Source organism: Takifugu flavidus, chromosome 5, assembly GCF_003711565.1.
Source record: "Takifugu flavidus isolate HTHZ2018 chromosome 5, ASM371156v2, whole genome shotgun sequence".
Taxonomy (NCBI): Eukaryota; Metazoa; Chordata; class Actinopteri; order Tetraodontiformes; family Tetraodontidae; genus Takifugu; species Takifugu flavidus.
In genome coordinates this window covers 10,384,296-10,397,810 of record NC_079524.1, presented here as the reverse complement: position 1 = coordinate 10,397,810, position 13,515 = coordinate 10,384,296, and the positions used below count along the sequence as shown (strand labels likewise).

Here is a 13,515-nt window from a genome sequence, read left to right as displayed (position 1 = left end):
GCCCTTGGTTCACTTCAATCATGGCAGCGATTTTGACCTCAGCAGGAAATGTGCTTGGCATTAGATCGCAGATAAGGGCGACGAGGGTGGGTTAGTGGCAGCGCGGTCCAGCAGCTGATATTACCCACTGAAGGCTAAGCTCATTCCACTTCACGAGACTTATTGAGCCCACTCGCTCAAGGAACTCAACCTTCAAGTGCATAAATCTCCAGTAGATGATGATAAGAATACCTTCCACTGCCTGGACTTGATAATGTATTTGTCCTCTGAGTGAGTGAATGATGACTGTGTTGGTGCAAAACCATTTATTTGTCAGTCAGGGAAAAACGCACCTCTGTCGCACCCTTGGTAGGCTGTTTTTTCCTCCTTCTTCTTCTTCATCCTGCATTCACTATTATGTTTACTTCCTCAGATGCTGAGTGGATGCACATGTTCACCAAGGCAATAGACCACATGGCAACCCGAGCCCTGTTCTCCCTCCCCTCTCTCTCTCTGGGGGTGATGTCCTGATTACGGAGTGAGCTTGTGCGGGAGTCAAGGGCCCTCTCCAGCTGCTGGGATTGTTTGTGCAGAGATGATAAGGGGTTGTGAGTAATCAGACTTGAGTTGTGTAGACAGTCTTTAATCTCTCTGTTATGAATGTTGCTCAGATATGTCGGAGCATTTTGTCCATTTGTGATGTCACTTCCCGAACTTCCTCACCGCTTAGCCTTGTGTTGTTGGTGGATTACCGGATGTCCTGTCTCGTCGTCCAGTTTTGACAAGGTAATTTGCGCTCTGGTATTTTAAATGGCGGGATCCCCCGGCCAGACGTGGGCCACGGGCAAAGCAAACGGTGCTGTTTTAGTCAGATAAGGGCTGAGGCGTTCTATTGCAGGGCTCCTTCGGAGATAAAATATATAAATATATATTATTGTACTCCAATGCCATCCCCCACTTCCTTTCGGGCAGGGCGTGAGTCCAGCATCCGTCTAGACGTGCAGCATCATTAACCTGCTATGACCTCAGCCCCTGATGAATTCGCTCTCACATCGCTCCCAGCGCAGAGTTAGTAGCCCCCCTCCCGTCCGCTGGGAACCAAGGCTCCTCCACACCGGCCATTAGAGCCACTAGCCTCTACAGGCGGACATTAATAGGCCAAGTGGCCGAAGCCTCTCTTAGACTGCTGAATAATTCAGACCGTCTGGGCCGTGTCTGGTCCAGGGGTGCAGGCGGGATGTGAACTAGGGTGCAGGGGGCCGCGTGTGGAGGTGAAGGGGTTAATAACAGGTCTGCCTCTCTGTGTCAGCAGCTGCTCCCCCAGCCAACACGGGCAGCCCCACCCCGCGTATGCAAGAATCCTATTCAGTTGATTAGATTTTTCAAAACGGATCAATTTTTAATCAGCGGAGCATCTGACTACAGTCGATAGCATTGTCACTGGGAAGACAGTTACTGGACAGCCGTCTTTATTTACAGGAATGTTTGTTTTTTACTGTATGCAGAGGGTGGAGGCGGGGAACGGCTAACTCGGACCACTGCGCCACTTCAGTCCCCAGCCTGTCCACACCATGCATGTCTGCAACACCATCACCACCACCGGGTCGCTACCAGCGCTCTCTGATCGCATCCTCTCCAATATTTATTCACATGAAAGCAGAACGGTAGATTAGGCTAATATCTCTTCCCGCGCCGTCCATCCGGCGAGACTTCTCCTGCTCATTTTGCCTCTGCTTAAGTAGTGAGTGGGAGACAGGAGGCAAAGAAAAAACTCGCTCTAATACCGCCATCAAAATTTCAGTGGGCTGTAGGGAGACCCAAACATGTTAAATAATGAGGAGCCCATAAACTTAATGCTCTCCGCAACTGCTGACGATGTCTAGTTACGAGTCGATACGTAGGCAGAATTATGAGGAGATAATCCTCCGTCATTTGTGCACACCTGGTTTTTAAACGCCAAACCACTAAATATGTTCATATTCAAGGGCCTTTAAAGATCTGAAAGCAGTGAATGGCCAAATGCAGATGTGCGCTGGTGTCTCCATGGGTAAAGACTAAATAAACCTGCCTACTTTGTCCTTTTTATACTATGAAATGTTCTGTTACCAAGGTCGGACGATGGAATGTGATAAAAATCAATGGCGTTCCATTCGGATGGCATCAAATTAATATATTCAAGGAAAAAGTAATAAATGAGAGGCAAAATTTAAAAAGTGCTAATCTGACTGAGAAAGTATCACTTATATTGTGAATGATAATAGATTTAAAGGACAGTGTATTGACATAATAACTCCTGTTTATATAGACATATTAATGCAATATAATTTTTTTTGGGGGGGGGTCTGGTTTTGTTTGAAATCTTCAATAGTTTTTGAATATTAATGTAACTAGAGCAAAAATAAAAACACCTTTTTTATCCCACTGGAGGAGCAGACATGCAGGAGACTAAATTAGATGTCTTTGTAATTAAATGGTTAAATTAGCTAAATGGGAGTTATTTTTCTTACTTTAATTTTGCTTGAAACGGTAGCGCTCTGGTTTCTGACTCTTGCTGAAACAATATAATTTGGATAGTTAGAACGGGCCTTTGCAGAGTTTCCCATTAAAAACCTGTCCTCCATTTAATCTCTCCTCTTAAGTGTCCGACGTGTGCGAAATGAAGCGGCGCTCTCACTTTCGGAGGGCTTTATTTCTCCTTGCTCACTAATGAAAATGTTTTGAATCTCCTATGCCGCTGTGCCACTGGCATTGTTTCCCTTCGTCTCCTCTGATTATAGCACGGTGTAGAACTGTGGTGAGAATCTGAATCCGTAGCTGATTGCGTGCCCGTAGCCATGCACATGTCTGCTTTCCTTTCCCTCCCCATGTCCTCTTTTTTCCTCTCTAGAATGAGGTGTAGGGCAGAAGATGCTGATTCGGTGCTGATGTGTGTTGAAAACACTCTTGCAGGTGTCTTGTCAAAATGTGCAGTAATGCGGTTCTGTTTAATATGCTATCAGTCAGCTGCTGGAGTCCCATTTGTCCATACTGTATTATGAGTCTTCTGTCCACCCCCCCACCCCTCCCACCTCCACCCAGACTTTAGCTGCTCTCCTGTCCTCCAACTGTGTGTCCCTATTGTCTGTGTTTCTGTTTAATATGCAACGGCGGTCACTCAGGGAGTCATTTTGGACCAGTGTAAACGAATTGGCAACAATGATTAGCTGGTGCTGCAGAGGAAGTGTCCATTATTGTCTTAGTGCATTTGGAGACCGATGCTCCTCCCTCAGGTCATCTCGCCGCTGCTCTGAAATGCGCCAAACAGCGCCAGAGTAAACACACTGTAAAGTGGAGTTACTTAACGGGAGATTTTGCATGCTTAATTGCAAGTATGGATCGAAGGTCCATTAAAAGACATCAGTGTATTCTAGAGTCCAGCATATAGTTTGAATATACTTGAAATAGATTGATCCATTGACTTCCTGGCATGTTGTGTCTGAAGGAAGCAATAAAGAAACATAGAGCACTGCGCCATTTGGAAGATGTTAAAAAAGTGGAGATTATTAGTATCCAGACAGCCTGGTTTCTGATGCTGGATGTGTTTGTTTGTTCCGTCCCTGCTTCGGGGTGGCACTGGGGGCGTCCTAAGGGAAATATCAGCCTTATTTATTGGAGTCTTTTTAGCCTCAGCTCAATAGCAGCAGTCTGATGTCCGGGGGAACGGAGGGACTCTCTGGCTGAGGAGGAGGTGGAGCAGGAGCTGGGCCTGGCGTCAGCCCACGCTGACAAGCTCTTATTTACCGTCCAGATCTATGACTCATTTTATGTACCTAATCGTAAACCACTAAGATTTATCGGCGATAACGGGACGGTGGGGAATACCCCCTGGAAACTGGCAGATTCAGCTTTCCCCTCCCGCTTCCTTTCTCAGGTTCAGCCTACCTGAGCCGACGGCACCTTCTGGGGAGCGTCTGATGAGCTGCACCACCGTCCTGCCCCATACGGGCCGCTGACGGTTCATCTAATAAAGGAGAGGGTCGTAAAGTCGGACAGGCTAATGGATGACTCTGTATGGATTAATAACAGCTTATTGGTCAGGTGCAGTGACCTGGTGCCACACTAACAATGTGCCGTCAGTGCTGTGGAAGTTTAGCGGCATGAAAACATTGTCGATCCCCGCCGCTAATAAATGATCAAAATGCTGTTTCTGTTGGTTTGCTAAGTTAATGGTTAATTGTTGGAAGCGTTATCCTGGTGTGGGGCAGGAAGTGAGCAAGATTTGCATGCTTAAATGTTGTTGAATAATGAATAATTGTTTTTTTTTTTTTTTGCCCGTGTCTGTCACGTCATGTCAGAGAGGAAGCGAAAACAAGACGGTTTTGTAACACTGCCTTTGTTCTGACAGGAGCGCTGCCAGGGCCTGTTTTATTTTCCAGCTGAAAATTAAAATGAAACTTTCATTGTTGCGCATGCTGTTTAATCCAATAAAGATCTGATGTAACAAACTGCGGTAATATCTCCCAGCATTCTAATCAGAGCGGACTTAGCCCTGTCGCTTTATATTAACCTCTGCTGCAACAAGAGAAGGGCTTCACTAATCTGCCATTGTTGGCGTTTGGCAGTCTGCAGCTAGTGCAAAGCAGATTTGGCAGTCGGTGCGAAAGTAAAGGCTTTATAATGACAGCAGGGGCCTCCCGCTTTTCCAGCTAATAATGTCAAAAATCTAATAATGCCGTGGCCCTCGGAATTGGATGGGAGGTGAAGTCGGAGGGAATAGCCTTGGCGGTGGTGTTGGTGCAGAATGGGCTTTTCATAGGATGGGCGCAGTTGTCCCACCTCTGTCCCACCCCCCGCCATTATGTCAGTCACTTTTTAGACAGCAAATTGGCGCACGTTTAATCCCTAATGACCTTTAAATTCTCGGCACACGTGACCGCACAATTACCGACGCGCCGTCCTCGCGTTTAATTAAAATGCAAGTTTTGTGACGTCCTCTCGGTGCTAAATGCCACCGAGCGAAGGAGATATTTGCCAGGGACCAACAGATCCTCAACAAACAGGGTGACCTCCGCGTGGGGGCATCTGCAGCACCATCTCCACCCCCCACCCCCCCACCCCCCCACCCTCGGTCCCCATCCCGAGCCCCTTTCGCTGTGGATGAGGTCTCAGCCCAGGAGATAAAATAGCATTTATTTCTCGTGCGCTCTGCCATTTTGTCAGTTTGACTGTTCCACTTATTCAGTGTTTTTTTGACTCGTTGAGCTTGAGGGGATGTGAGTGCCATTTCGCAGCCAGATCTGACTAGTGTTGATTGAATTAGACAAAGTCGGAAGATAATTAAGAACTGCAAGGCGCTGCAAAACTGTCTGCTTCCAAACTGGTGAAAATGAGACGCTGCCACATCAATGAGCTAGCTGGCTCTGCTTGATGTCAGCGCTGGGTTATATCAGTTGACACCCTTACCTCCTAGTGCTGGAGCCAGTTTCCTCCTTTCCCTTTAATGTGTCTCCAAATATGATTAATCATAAGCTGTAAAACCGTTGCTTCTGACAGCGCAGCACGTTTGCATAGCTTTGTTTGTTTACGCCACGCTAGTAATGTGATCACGAGCTGCCAAGTGTAGTTAATGGCAAAAAAAAGACGCCCCTCGTGGCCCGGCCCACCAAAAAACCTGCGTTGAGGACTTCATGTCTATGTTGAGCTCTGACCTGCTGCTCTTGTCGATGGTATTTCGGTCTTAGTTATACGGCGTGCGTATTTTTAAATCCCGTCTTTCGCCTTTTTATGTTGCGCCAAAAGTTGAGCTAAAGTAAACTGAAAAAATCCGCTCCAGCATTAAAAAAGTCATTCATGAAGTGTGAGAAGGAGGAGTGTGTGCATGCGTGTGTGTGTGTGTGTGTGGTGTGGTGGGGGGGACTGACAGTTGCCTGATAATGTGTTGGCAGCTCGTGCATTCAGGCACTTCTCAGGCTTTTTATTTCACCTGTTTTATTTTCACCCTCTTTTATGGGGGTTGGATCTGGTGGAGCATCTCTTTTTCTTTTCCATTGCTGGGTAGGCAATGTAGCTGTGAGGTTAATGTTGAGAATCGTATAGCTCTGGCACAATAAAATTGACACCGTGAAACCCAGAGAGGTATGTTTATAGTAGCTGTGTCTGCCTTTGTGTTTTTGTGAGCCTGCATGTGGAAAAAAAGGGGGTTTGGACTGAGCCCCCCTCCTAAAGGGGATAGTCTAGGAAGGGTGTCAAAGGCTAATTTTCAAAGCCACTCACGGGCGCTCATCTCTCACGGTGAAGTGGCAAGCGTGGCAAGTGGCTTGCATGTTGTCATGGATACTAAAGCATGGGACCCCAGAGATGGTGAGCAGGGGGACGAATGGCTGCTCCGTCTATAGGATTCCTGTCAGCTCTGGCCTGATAGATGGCATTGATGGATCATTTGTCACACTGTAATTGTTCTCAGCAAACGCAGAATGCCCACTAGTATAAACAGTGCCGCGCTGCTGGGCTAATAAAGCAGGAAAATGGAAAGGGATTCACTGATCCACTGCCTCTTTCACTTAAAGAGACAATGGCTTTGTTGTCCTGGCAAAGGCGGTCTGATTAGGACTGCAAAGGCAGGGGGGAAAAAAGAGCCCAGTCTGGAGAATAAAACAAGGCAATCATAAAGCAAACGGCAGTCACTTCTCTGTATCGACGCGGCTAGGCGGGGGTGAAGACTGTGAGGAGTGTTGACAGCCCAGGGAACAACAAGAGCAGGTCTAGGAGTGATTCGTTTTCTCTCCCCCTTTCCCCCATTTGGCCGCTGAAACGGTGAGGCGGAATGTTCGTCCAGGATAACAAACACAGAACAAGTGCAGATGCATGGCTTTATCTGCCAGGCAGCCTGAGCCGGGTACAAATCATTCTGGGTACAAAGGTGCTATTTGTTCAACTGTGTTTTGGTATGGAGGCCGTGTCTGTTCTATTACTACTGGAACAGAGCTGGTGCCAACGCTCTGCTGCGAAGGCTCTCGCCGCCCTGGGCTCCGTTGCGTTTATGGGGTGCTCGGATAGGCGGGACTGCCGAGGTACGTAAGGGACGTGACCCCGGATTTGTAAGCTGAGGTGGAACGAGCCCGAGTGCAAGTTGTGAGTTATTTGAGTGTGCTGGACGCCGTCAGAACTGGCTGTGAGGATTATCGAGACGATTGACGTTAATCATTTCTGGCTGCAAACTGTAACTTTGGTGGAATCAACAGCTTAGTTTTATGCTCTGTTTTTGTTACGCCTTCCAGCAGAATAGGTGCCGTCACCAAAACATTGTAGTCGGCTGCGTTGGTGTAGGTTAGGCTCGACATCTTCTGGATCTTTATCCCTCGTAAGACGTGTGAGAATCCTGGCTAAAAATGCAAATGATGCATCTCCAGACGTCAGATTTTTAAATTCAAAGCATCCTTTTACCAACTATTTGGTGCATGTTTTCCCCCTCCTCACTAAAATGATGAAGAAACTGATGCAATAATAGAGTTTTACCTTTAAAGATTCATAACTGACTGGATATTAGCATTGTAGCATGTTAGCCTGACTTGTAATATGCTCTATTTTGCTTTTTTCCCCCTTCGTGACCTTCACCTCAGTCATGCTCTTGCGTTTTTGCCCGCCGAGGCTTTAGGCCCCTGTCTTTGGCCATATTTATTGCGACTGGACAACCTTTGCTGGTATCTTTTTTTGTCAATATCATGAAAGAGATGTGCTCCCGCTGGTGGAGATTCATCAGCTGTCGTGGGGTGTGTGGAAGTGATGAGGGAGGATTGGTCAGCTGATGTTGTGCGCCGAATCCAGCTCTCCTGGCAACCGTCAGGGGCCACTCCAACTGTACCCTGACATACAGCGAGACACCGCGCGGCACTTTGGGCTGACCTGTGTTCTCGCCTCCCGCCTGATGGACAGATTAAAGCACCATTAAACATAATTACTGTTCCAGCTGGAGAGGCCAACTCGTCCTGTCAGAAATGGTTACAAATTGCTGCACCTCTGCTCTGCCCCCCCCAGTTATGCCTCTTAAATTCTGAATTTCATTACATTTGTCTGCTTTCTCTCGTCTTTGGTCGGGCGGTCTAAAAGTTCGCCGAGCGTTGGCGTTCTATGGGCGGCCCCCGGAGACCACTGTGACAGGTAGTTGATGCCATCCGGGGCGGAGCAGCGCGAGCGCGTGGTGGGCCGCGCTGTCTGTCTGATTATGTAAACTGCGGCGAGATGGTGTAACACCGGCTGGCTGTTGCAGCGGTTTGCCAACTCCAGAGGGTCCGTTGCCAGTTTTACACGAGCGCACAGCAACGCCTGGTAATGTCCCTCCTCTCCGCATCCGTAAGAAAACCCACACTGCCACCCAGGGGGAAACGGGTCGATACCATCAACCCAGCTGGAGGCCCAGGGAGCAGACAGCTTTCCCATTCTTACATCAACGCTGGTGTTTATTATGAGAGCCCTCTTTACTGTAACCTGCCCCTTTCTTTTGCCCCTTCCACTCCTCATTTGGCTGCTTATTACACCCATGGTGAGAACAAACACTTTCCCTACTTAATAATTCACATCACTTTCATCTGATACTCAGTTACCATGGGCAATTTAGTAGTTGAATAATTTTGTGAAAAATTCATTTATTATCGCTGTGCGTTATGAATCTGGAGTGGTGGAGGATTTTAAATTGCGTCTGTGGAGCGAGGGATTCGAGGGAAGGTAATGTGTTCTAATGTTCTCAGCCATATGCATTGTTTTCAGGGCTCATCGGTTTTACATCGATTCCCACTGAAGTGTTTAATTGCATCATGAATATGATCTAATTCTGTCCTTTTCACTGAAACTGGAGCACTCTCTGCAAATGATGTACGGCCTTGACAGCACTGCATCAGGATGTATTTTATATGGAATGTAAATTATAGTGTTAAATTAGCCCGGAAAGATAACTAGCTGGCACGGGGGAATGGACTCAACAGTTTAATTTAGTGTCAAAAGGCCGTGAAGGGATAAATCACCTCTCTCTCCCCTCTCGAATGTGCCATATTAGTCTTTTAATCATTCTGCTTTTCTTGTAATATCACTTGTTTCTCACTCTTGCCTCGGGAGTTTTGGAGAACTACACTGTAGCTCTTGACTGCTTAGACCTGCTTAGATTTTGAACATCATGTGCTTTTTTTTTATTTTTTTTTTTTACCTTTCCCACCTTTAAAATACTTAATTCTTTTCTCCCTGGAGATTAAAAATGGCGCTTCAAGATGCATAAATCACTCGAGAAGCTCTGAGAATCTCAAGACTTCTCAGACGTGGGTTGTGCACGAAACACATGAAATCCATTAGACTTGGATTTGTAAGTAGGGACCTCTCCCGGTTTCCTGTCCTCGAGGCTCGAGTGTTTTTCTGAGTGGTCCTGTCATTATCCATGGTTACCATGGATGACCCAAATAAGCCCCGGTGCCTGGGAGAAATGCTCCGGCCGGCCGGCCGCCCTCTTCTGACCATGAACAATCGGGAACCACCTGACCATCCGGGGATGAGCGGCCAGGCCTTTGGTTCTTTGGGCTAAAATAAGGATTATTGTAGGAGTTTGCTGTGAGTCCCACTGGTGACGGTGACATATCTGCCGGGGAGTTTATCATCGCCTCCACCGAGGTTATGTGATAGCCGGCGTCTGTCTCTCCATTTGCTAGCAAAATACCTAAAAGTTATCAACAGATTTCATTGAAATGTTCAGGAAATTATGGAACAAGCAATAGATGATTACATTTTGGTGACGTTTGGGATCCCAGAGGCACTTTGACCCTTCATTTTCCAAGGATCGAGGCTTTGATCATAACAGGGGGCTTGGATCACTACTGCCTATATAGCAGTGGTACTGGTAGAGTAGTTTTAAATTGAACAACTTCCATTAAAGGAAGACGACTCAGATCTCTCTCTCCAAGCACTTGAGAGAGCTCTGAGCTCTCCGAGGCCCTTTATAGTTAATGAAAGTAGCGTAAAATAATACAAACTTTAGTTAAATTTACAATAACTTTCCCGTGATTCGATCAAATGTTAAACACGTGGCATATTTCTGGAATCCGTGATGCAATATTTACATTTACAATAGATTCTGCCTTTTCTGCAGGGTTTGCCAGGTTCAACAAGCAATGCTTTGGGCTTTCAAATAAAACAGCAAAGGATAAAAATTTCGACCGCTTCACACTTCTTTCCCGATTCCGATCTGTTCCCACCAAGTCCGATTCATCACAAACTGATAAAGGATCTCAGATAATGTCATTGGACGCATTTTTTTTTTCAAAAATTTCAAGAGTAAATCCTCATCCCAAACAACATGATAAGACGATCCAAGAGGAAAATAATCCTGCCCTCTTCGATACTCTCGGCTAACTGCAGGTCACCTGTTTTCTATGAGCAAAACAACATATTCTGCAGTTCAACGTTTGTTCTGATTCTTTCTCTTCTTTTCCCAGTTCAGAATGGAATTAATAATAGCAGGATGGGTAGGTAGACAACAAGAGCTGCTGGGGGGGTCAGCCATTGGGCTTTCTCTCACTCTCTCTGTTCTCCTGCTTTTGACAACTCTTTAGAGAAAAGGGCCCTTAAAATATAAAGCCTGGCTACAATTGTTTTTCCTTGTATCTCTGGAAAAGGCAGGGTGGGCTTTAGGGAGGAATTGGTATGTTAAATGAGCTATGGGAGGTCTGTTGCTTTTTTTTATATTTATTTTGAGTGTTGGGGGGGGTTCGGTCAGATGAGAATAGCTGTGTGGGGCGTTTAAGGCAGCTGCGTGAAGTCATTTTCCAGGAGTGCAAGCAGGAGAGAGGTGCGGATTAGGCAGCGCCTGTGAGCCGGAACAAGTCTGTCTGGGAAGGGATGAAGGCTACAAACCATAGATCTAATTCCCTCTCACGCTGCTAGACAGCAGAGATACTCGCTCACAGCCTGTGTGAATTAGGCCCATTTGCTCCCCTCAGTCTGATGCGAAAGAACGCCAGAGCCGACGTGGAAGTTGACAGACTCCTCACATCCTGCCCTCGCTCCCTGCGCAGCTTCCAAACTGCTTCTAAAAGCACTCCGGCCTCTATCTCACACTCCTCTTCCTTTGCCCCGGGCCTTGATTATTGCTGACGTTAACTCGTGCACGGTCCAAAAGGGGGAAAAGAAGAAAAAACACCTACAAATCCTGGGAGAAGCTTTACAAAAAAAAATTTGCGTCGGAATGCACGAGCTTTTGCACCTGTGGCCTCTTTGCGTGCTCTGATTTCCACTGCGTGTCTTTTTAATGTGTGGGACGCTTTACTTTGCGTCACGCGATCGCCCAGAGGTTAAGGACGGTTCAGGAGGCCACGTGCTGCTGGGGATGAGCCGATTTGCTGCCTCCTCCCTGCGTCGCACGCGCAGCCTTCCCGACCTCCGCGCGCCCCGGACCAAAACCCAGTGCCCTCGTGCCGGCACGCAAAGCCAGACCCCAGAGCCATGCAGCGAAGGGATAAGATCAATGTGCCTGACCCAGATAAACTGTCTTCCTGCCTCTTTGTGTTTGGACACAGCTTGCTCTTGGGTCTTTTGCTGTCCTGGAGGCAGGAGGGAAACTTGCGGCCTGAATAAACCTCCTGAGTGCTGTGTGATGTCTGTGGGCATGTTGGCTTTTGTGGCGCTCGCCTTAAAAAGTCTTTCTGCTATTCTCCATCACTATTGTTGGGAAAAAAAATTTCAGAGAGGCTGCCAAAAAAAATCAATGGTCCCGCTTTAGTTAAGGCTGGTTTTAGAGCTCTGTTAGCTTGGAGGAAAGATGGAGATGTTGGCGCACAGACCCCCGGTTCCTCTCCCCGTCCTGCTCGTCTCTCCCATCACAGCCCCCTGCACCCTGCTCGCCCAGTAATGAGCTGTATTACATGCTCTGTGGTGGGCATGTCTCGTGTTACGAGGCTGTATTCAATCTTTGTACCGTGAATGGAAGGGGAAGGCTCTTTGTGTGTCTTTGAGACGCAATGAATTGAAACGGTGTGCACCGAGTGGAGCTGATGAGGAAGGAGCACGTCTTGAGAGGAACATGTGGATGTCTGACAGGCAGCAGAAACACCGTAGTACTTTTGTGCGCACTTTTGTGCGTAGATGTGTATCCCGCTGTACATAACCTGCAAGCACATTCCCTGTTTGCATTTCAAGGAAATGTAGGCTAACTATAGGCTAAATGAGCCTGACTTATTCCGTTTACTTATCTTGTAGTTTCAAATGCTGTGCCAAGGAACGGGGTGCATTATATGAATGAAAGTCCACCCTACCGCCCATTCATCTCTTGAACCTCTCACCGTGACCCTTTTATGAGGGCTGGCGAGGGGCCTAGCTTTAGGCTAAGTGATTTTATGAGGTGGCATCATAGGGCTCAGGTCTTATTTCTTTGTGTAGGGATGTATTTTCTACTTAAATGGTAACAAACTGCATTTGCACTTAAAACATATTCTGTAATCTTCTGTTATTTTACATACAAATTGCATCCTGGGCAATGCATTCATCACTGCTCATATCCAGCCCACTCTTTAAATGAAAAATGTATCTGAGATGAATAATGGATCCCTCTATAGTATAATTTTCGGTTTCTTGAATATAGTTCCTCCTCTGGCTTTTCCTCTAAAAAATTTTCCCTCTCTTGCCTGGAAGTAGTTTTAGAGAGAGGAGATATGAAGAAAAATCACTTATTTACAGTGGTTATTGTCTACCTTTTTTTATAGTATTAAAACTCACTGGAGCATGCAAATATGTAGAATATGAATATGGGAAAGACATTGTGATTGGGAGCTAACAGGCGTTTAGCCTATGGAACGGTATGTGCAGTGGAGGTGTGGTAGAGGTCCTCTTGGGGGGGGTGTTGCCATGGGTGGGCAGTGTTGTGTGAAGCCAGGAGAATTGAGGTTGAGTGACGGAGCCCTCTGTCTTTATCACTAATTAAACAATGAAGCTTGGGGAGGATGGGCAGGACCATAAAGCCCCAGCAGATACTAGCTGCATGCCCCCCTCATCATGACTGTAACACAGCAGGGTTTGGTGGTGTGAAGCAGAACCAGGTCTGATGGGGTTCTAATCCCACCACAGACGTTCTCCCCGGGGAAGCTTCTCACTGTTCTCTCCTCACCGCAGCAGCGCCACAGTCTGCCACATTCCAGCCCGCCGCTGGGGGGTGGGGGGTGGGGGGGAGTGCAGCGAGGCTTCGGCAGCCTTCTCTGTTGTGCTCTATTTGCTCTTGTCTTTTTTTTGTCATCCCCAAAGTTTCCGAGCCTGTTCTCATGAGACACGCTGACACCGAGTTGCAGATGGGAGCTGTTGGACCGAGGCAGCTGGTGTCAGCACGTGGATTGGAATTCACAGTTGGGATAAAATATGAAACAAATATCATTATCCGTTTTGCCGGTTTGTTCAACCAGCTGTTTCCTTTTGCCCAAGAAGGCAAGGAGGGCCTAATTGTCCAAGATGATGCATCACAATGGTAAAAATTGGCTGTATTTTTTTGTGGTTCTATAAAAAAAAAAAGGAATATTTTGAAATAAATATATCAGA

At 46.9% G+C, this 13,515-nt stretch overlaps 1 protein-coding gene across 7 annotated transcripts in view; it reads left to right on the top strand.

Annotated features, from left to right (window-relative positions):
* cux2b (cut-like homeobox 2b) overlaps positions 1–13,515 on the top strand; it is a 67,719-nt gene that overhangs the window by 7,449 nt on the left and 46,755 nt on the right. The window contains exon 2 of one of the 7 annotated variants that reach the window (XM_057031789.1): positions 413–587. The exons of 3 other annotated variants lie outside the window; for them this stretch is intronic. Coding sequence is in view for 1 of the 4 variants with exons in the window: in XM_057031786.1 (XP_056887766.1) it covers positions 640–765 (126 nt within the window). In the remaining 3 variants the exon portion in view is untranslated. 3 more of the 7 variants (XM_057031786.1, XM_057031790.1, XM_057031791.1) reach the window with 3 other exon arrangements.